Genomic DNA, 6,582 nt, shown 5'->3' on the forward strand with positions numbered 1-6,582 from the left:
AAAATATGAAACTATAGACGAACATAATTGAATTATTGCATGTATATTTAAACCACTTTTTTTTGCATATGTTTATGACTATATATTTGAAAACCCTATTTTTGATTTGATGACAAAAGAAGTTATTGAAAATTCTGTTCACTTTGGTTATTGCTTATTAAATATGTTAAAACATCGCAAAATAATATACATATAACTGGCGAATCAAGCTAAATACCTATATTAATATATTATCTAATAATTTTTAACTCGTTATGTAGTTACCTATTAATGAAAAACGAATTGAAAGCGAAAAAAAATGAGAAAAGTAAACACAATAAATTACATTTTATGTACCTTTTACATATATAAACTATATATATTACACAACACACACACATACACTACTATATATAGAAACAAACCGTTTAAATATTTTTTTTTCAAAATTTATGATAATGGAATTATACAATAAATATATTTCAACATACCAAGAAAGAATTCAATTTTTATTTTGTTTTTATTTCTTCGCTTCTGTTTGATGATTGGTTTTTATGCTGTATTGACGATTTCCAGATTCTCCCAATTGGTACAAGGTTTTTTCCGTTTCAGATTTTTGTAGCTTCTGATTATTTGCATTTTCGTTTTTGGAAAACGTGCAACTTTGTTGCAGTTTCTAAATGGCTTGTTTATATTGGATTGTTTTATTTTGCAGTGAGTATTGAATTTTTAAGCTTTATTAAAAGTTTTTATGAATTTCTTAAAAATTCCTATTTGTATAATAACTAGTTCAAAATCTTCAATACAACAAATGAAAATTACTTTTTCTTTGTATTATTGTATCTTTAATTATTTTTACTATAAGTTTTTATCCGAAATACATTCTTATTATGTAGTTACCTTTTGTAAGATTTTAAGAATTTTGTATTAAGTAAAAAAGATTTTTCCCACGAGTAACATTACATTTCCTAGCAAGTAAAATAACATGTTTTTTTTAAGTATTATGGTATTATCTACTATTCTCACTTTCATTTCGCAGTGATTCATTTGAAATGATTCACTTTGTGGGTGGGAAAATTACTCTTGTCGCCGTTTCTAATCAAGCAGTTCAGCGTTTATTTTTTCGCTTTTCGCCCGGGGTGTCGCTGCCACGCCCCCTTTGCCCACCAGACAAATTAAGTTAATTCAATCAGAGTTGTTTCACTGTTGTTGTACTTGTTGTTTTACCGGCAAAATTTTTAATGAAATCAAAGCGACAACAAAAGCAACTAGAAGGAGAAGCAGAAAAGCCGGCCGGGAGACAGTCACCGACATAACAATAACAACGATCACGATAGCCATAAAATAACATTTCATTTATACACTTTTTTTTGTTGTGTTTCTTTATTATTTTACTACAATCATTCAGTTTCGGTTTCGTTGGTTGATTTTGTTTTTTTTGTTAATTTTTACTTGGTAAGTGAATTGAGCTGCAAAAAAAAAACAAAGCAAAAGATGAAAGGGAAATTTGTTGAAGTGAACCGATCGAATTCGCTGATTCTCTTTTTTGACATGTTATTTAATATTTTTCAGATAGCTTGTGATCAATTTTTAATAAATGGTTATTGTTATTTTTTTGTGAAAATGTTTTAAAATGACTTTCTTAAAATATTTACTGATATTTTTATAAGGTTTTTGTATACTACTTAAATTAAGAGTTTATAGTTATTGAACTTTTAAAATATATTTAATTGGTAATCTGCAGAATTATTTTGTTTTAATATTTTAAGTCACTTTAAAAATACGTTAGCTTTTAATGTTTATTTTGTTTACATGGAAAGTCAACTGGCAAGTAGTGATACCCCTAAAAATCGAAAGGGTAGACAGATAAGTAGCCGGCAAATTCGCACACACACAATGAGGGCGACGGGCCAAGCAAAACAGAGACAACAAAATTGGCGTGCACAATTGTTTAACTGCAAAAAAAAAAAAAATTAAAACAAAAAAATAACAAGCAACAATTTTTTTTTCATTTTTTTTTACACTCTGACCGCGGTCGGTCGCTTTATTGGGTGAAGGTCACGCCGGCTGCGCTGCGACTGCGTCTGCCTTTTGTTTTTATTTTTATTTATATTTTTTTTTTGCTGCTGCTGCTTCTGTTTATCTTTATTTATTTTGGTTTTCATTTTTTGCGCCTTCTATCAGCTTGTTCTGACTTCTGTTTCCAAAAAAATGTCACTGGGAGTCATCAACAATTTTAGTTAAATTAAATAATCTTGATCAAGTATATTCACAAGCGAATTAAGAAATAAGCTTTAAAAAAAACTTTGACTTAAAAATGCATTGCTTATTCGCCTTTTTTGATTAAATGACTGTACACCGGTCCCATTTTTGTGAAAAACAAACAATTTACGATTTTATACGTTTTGGTTTACATAAATAAAATTGGCTATTAAGCTGTTGGTTAGTAACTTGTAATTTTAGCAATAAATAAAAAAATCACTCATAAAAGGGATATTAAATATATTAATGTTTTCCTTTTAGTGATTGCAAACTACAAACAAAAATTGTAGACTTATAATATACATTTTATAATTGAATTAAAGGCTTTAAAGCTACATTTTGTTTCTGTGCACTCCATTATTTTTTTGGATACAATTTTTTGATATTTTGTTTTTTTTTTATATATCGCTTAATTCATAAATTTAACGCCTTTGCTAAAAGCGCAGTTCGGTTTATTTATTTCGCTTAGGCAATTTTTTCATTCTTTTTGAGTTAAGTTATTTCTGTCAATGTTTAGCGTATATTTGGATAATTTATTGCCTTAATGTTATTCGAGAACTGGAAATTTGCTGGACTTCAAGGTCATTCCACACTCACACACATATTCACACGCACCTACATTGACACACACACACACACACAAAAAGGCAATGCAGAATCAAAAGTACAAAATAGTCATAGAATCAAGAGTGTAAATAATGACAGAAAGAAAATTAAAAAGGAACTCCAAGAAATATATGTTAAATTAACGAAGGCACATTAAATCCCAACAGATAAACACTGAAATCTGCTTATATAGACAGCTTTAAACGAAAACCAAAAAATACATTTAACAGGCTTCAATAGTTCAACTAAAAAACAAATACGAGAATTGAAGAGAAAACTTTTGTAAATTTTGTATTTTTTCGAAAATATTTAATAAATGTGTTTTACATGCATATATATAATATACAAAAAATACAATATATTAATAAATTACCAATTATTTGAAATAAAATATATATTATATAATATACACCATATACTTATACATTATTCAATTATATATATTTAGAAAGCAACAACAACAAATTATATAAATAGAACTTAAACAAATTTGTAAGAAGGCGAGGCGTATACGTAATTAAACAACAACAAACCATTTGATAGGACGAAAGGCAGAGCTTAAGAAAAAGACAGCTTTTGTAAGTAAATATTGAACAAAAAAATATAAACAGATTTGTGGAAAATGTGGAGAAAGTTGAATAAAGAAAAGCGCAGCGAAGAGCCACACACACACACAAAACCTGAGTTTTATTTGGTGAATTTAAAATTAGAAACATTGATACATATTTATAACTTTTATTAAAACATAAAACGATATATTGGGTTCACATGAAAAATAAGGAAATGTGTTTATGCCATTCGAAAAATAAATTGTATATTTATTTATCAACTTACATTCATCAATTTGTAACTTCTAACATGTTTATTTTTTTTTCTTATTTTAAATGGCCTCGAAATATCCTTTTACTCGTCCCAATTGGACCTCCTTATTTTCTGATTAGCCTAAGGGATCTCATTTCGCCTAAGTATAGGGGTACATGTTCGCTGGCTATCTGGTTCTCCTGGCAGATTTCTTTCTTCGGCGGACAGATGCATTCGAAGGCGTCGTCCAGGGGCCAGCTGTAACTTTTTTCCTTTATATTTTTCTCCTTTTTTTTTAGCTCCTTTGTCCGGGGGTTCGAATGTCACATAACTGGTCTGGACGGACGAGGATATAAGGCCAGGCCATCTCGTTAAACTTTCAACGCACTGCCCCCCTTGTGCGTGCTTTTTTCTTTTTTCCTTTTAATTATGTATAGATTTCGGCGGCTTGCAGCTTGCGAGAGGTTCGCAATAAGGGGTTAAGGCACGGAGGGGTTAAGGCTGGGGTTGCAACAGGTGCAACTCGTCGATCGATGAAGTTAGCGGTGTTGAAATGAAGGCGAACTATAATTGTGCCCTAACTTAAGCAGGGGTTACATCCCCGATGTATAGAGGTTGGTAAAAAAAAAACACTGGAACATATTTAGAGTTTCATTTCATTTCACTTTTATAATATACATTGATTTTACAAATAAAATATTAGCCTTTTATTTACTACTTCATAGAAACCATGAAACTGATGTACAGATCATGCGATGCTTAAGAATTCGCGGTTAAACTAAAGTCAACTAAATTTGTTTATTTTTAATGCAATTCATGGTAGTCTATACATTTAAATAATACAAAATAATGTTACATTGTTTTAAGCAATACGTAAAGAATTTAGAAAATTTATGACAAGCAAACAAAATGCTTTCAAATAATATTACACTTTATTAATTTATAAATTTGATTAAGATCTAGTGCAGACTTTTGGTTTATAAAACGCTACAAAACATACACAAATATGTGATAAAGCTTGGAGAATTTTTTTTTCTGAACGAAAGAGTACTTTCACATGCAACAAGAATGAAAAAGGCATCGTATACACTGATTAGGGCGAGATGGTGTGCGTGCCGCCGCCAACTTAATTGGGCTTAATGCAGGTTGAAATACAATTATGCCGGTCCTGCACCTTTACTTAATGATGACATTCGGCGGCCAGCATGCCCCGTCCTCAAATGATCCGCAGCGAGTGCTCCATGTGATCGGCGAGCGCCACCTCGAACACGCTCTTCACACAGCACACCATCCCGAAAAAGAACACGTGCAACACCAGCGACAGCAGCGTCTGCAGGTTAATCGCCAGTCGGCCGGTGATCACCTCGAAGGACCACATAAACCACTCCACGGACAGGACGAGGCTCGTCACCAGAATCCAGGGCGACATTGCTGCGGGGGAAATCTGGGGAGTGGACTTATCAGACTAAGTGAGACTAAAGAATACGCGTTTTCTTAAAAGTAAAGTCAATAAACTAAGAAAAAACCTATATAAACTTATGTGATCGAGTACAAGTCAATTCAAAGCACTTTAAAAGCCTATATCTATGCTTATGTGATGCTGAAGAATTCGCTGTCCAACAAATCCTGAGAGGCTGAAGAATTCGCGTTTTCTTAAAAGTAAACTCAATAAACTAAGAAAAACTTATATAAACTTATGTGATGCTACAAGTCAAGTCAAAGTACTTTTAATGCCTATATCTATGATTAAGTGATACTGAAGAACTCGGTGTTCAACGAATCCTGAAAGGCTAAAGAATTCGCTTTTTTCCTAAAAGTAAAGTCAATAAACTAAGAAAAACCTATATAAACTTATGTGATGCTACAAGTCAAGCCAAAGCACTTTTAATGCCTATATCTATGCTTATGTGATGCTGAGAGACTGAAGAATTCGCGTACCCACCGTTAATATGCCATAGACGAGCATGAACCAAGCGATCAGGTTTATGCTGGATCCGAAAAGTCGAGCCTTGCGCAGCATCCAGTAGCTCAGGACGTAGAAGTGCCGCTGGCGCCACATGTTCAGCTTCCAGTAGGGGCAGCTCCACACTTGCATCAGCTCGTAGAAGTTAGTCCCCGCCCCGCAGAGGCTGAGGAGCACCACCACCCAGAAGACGACCGGGAACAACTCGGTGCGGCACACGCTGCAGGATTGGAGCAGCGATTTGGCCTGGTCCCAGCGGTGCATCGGGCAGAAGTTCCAGATCGAGTACGCGGTGTAGTCGCGGCGCTCCTGGAAAATCCTACCTAGCATCCGACGGACCCGGGAGTTTATATGCTGAACCTCGAACATTTCGGTTGGTTTGAATTTAGGCAGATCGAATATTCAAGCGGGTAATGTCTTTTTTTTTGTTGGTTGTTCAATTGATTTGACTTATTTACTTTGACGGAAGATCCAAATTTGTAGTGCTCCGATTGACGGTAGCTCCAAAGGTGGCTGTATGAAAAAGTTAATGATAACTATTCCTATCAAGAAAGACTTTTGACTGAAATTATACTGCTCCTACAACGAAACAATAAAATTGATCAACATTAAAATGAAAAATTTTAATACAGATTAGAAATAAGTAAAATGAAAATGGGTCAAAAATTTGATCAACGTTGAAATGAAAATTTTGAATGCAGATTTTTGGAGAATGAAATCACAAGTCTTTAGAGGTATGCCACTTTGAAATCGGACAAAATTTGGTAAAGTTATGTCTGTGGAAGTCCAAGTGTGGGTTACCTTTTTACAACTCATCGGAAACTTAGAAATAAGTAACATGAAAATGGGTCAAAAATTTGATCAACCTTAAAATTAAAATTTTGAATGCAGATTTTTGGAGAATGAAATCACAAGTCTTTAGAGGTATGCCACTTTGAAATCGGACAAAATTTGGTAAAGTTATGGACTGT

The 6,582-nt window shown here is 33.0% G+C and overlaps 1 protein-coding gene across 1 annotated transcript; it reads right to left on the minus strand.

The window, feature by feature from the left end:
* Positions 1-4,558: 4,558 nt before the first annotated feature.
* LOC108045459 lies at positions 4,559-6,110 on the minus strand. Its single transcript, XM_017124789.1, has 2 exons — positions 5,591-6,110; positions 4,559-5,092 (listed from the first exon to the last, which is right to left on the minus strand). Exons 1-2 carry the CDS (start codon positions 5,978-5,980, stop codon positions 4,865-4,867), a joined length of 618 nt encoding a protein of 205 aa, XP_016980278.1. The 5' UTR covers positions 5,981-6,110; the 3' UTR covers positions 4,559-4,864.
* Between the last annotated feature and the right edge of the window lie 472 nt (positions 6,111-6,582).

Source organism: Drosophila rhopaloa, unplaced genomic scaffold, assembly GCF_018152115.1.
Source record: "Drosophila rhopaloa isolate 14029-0021.01 unplaced genomic scaffold, ASM1815211v1 contig_3, whole genome shotgun sequence".
Lineage (NCBI taxonomy): Eukaryota > Metazoa > Arthropoda > Insecta > Diptera > Drosophilidae > Drosophila > Drosophila rhopaloa.

Bases quoted from the DNA above. Each gene is read 5' to 3' on its own strand.
- LOC108045459 (XM_017124789.1), bottom strand. From the start codon at position 5,980: ATGTTCGAGGTTCAGCATATAAACTCCCGGGTCCGTCGGATGCTAGGT. The intron at 5,093-5,590 runs GTGGGTACGCGA...TCCACTCCCCAG, and splicing joins TCGTCTATGGCATATTAACG to ATTTCCCCCGCAGCAATGTC.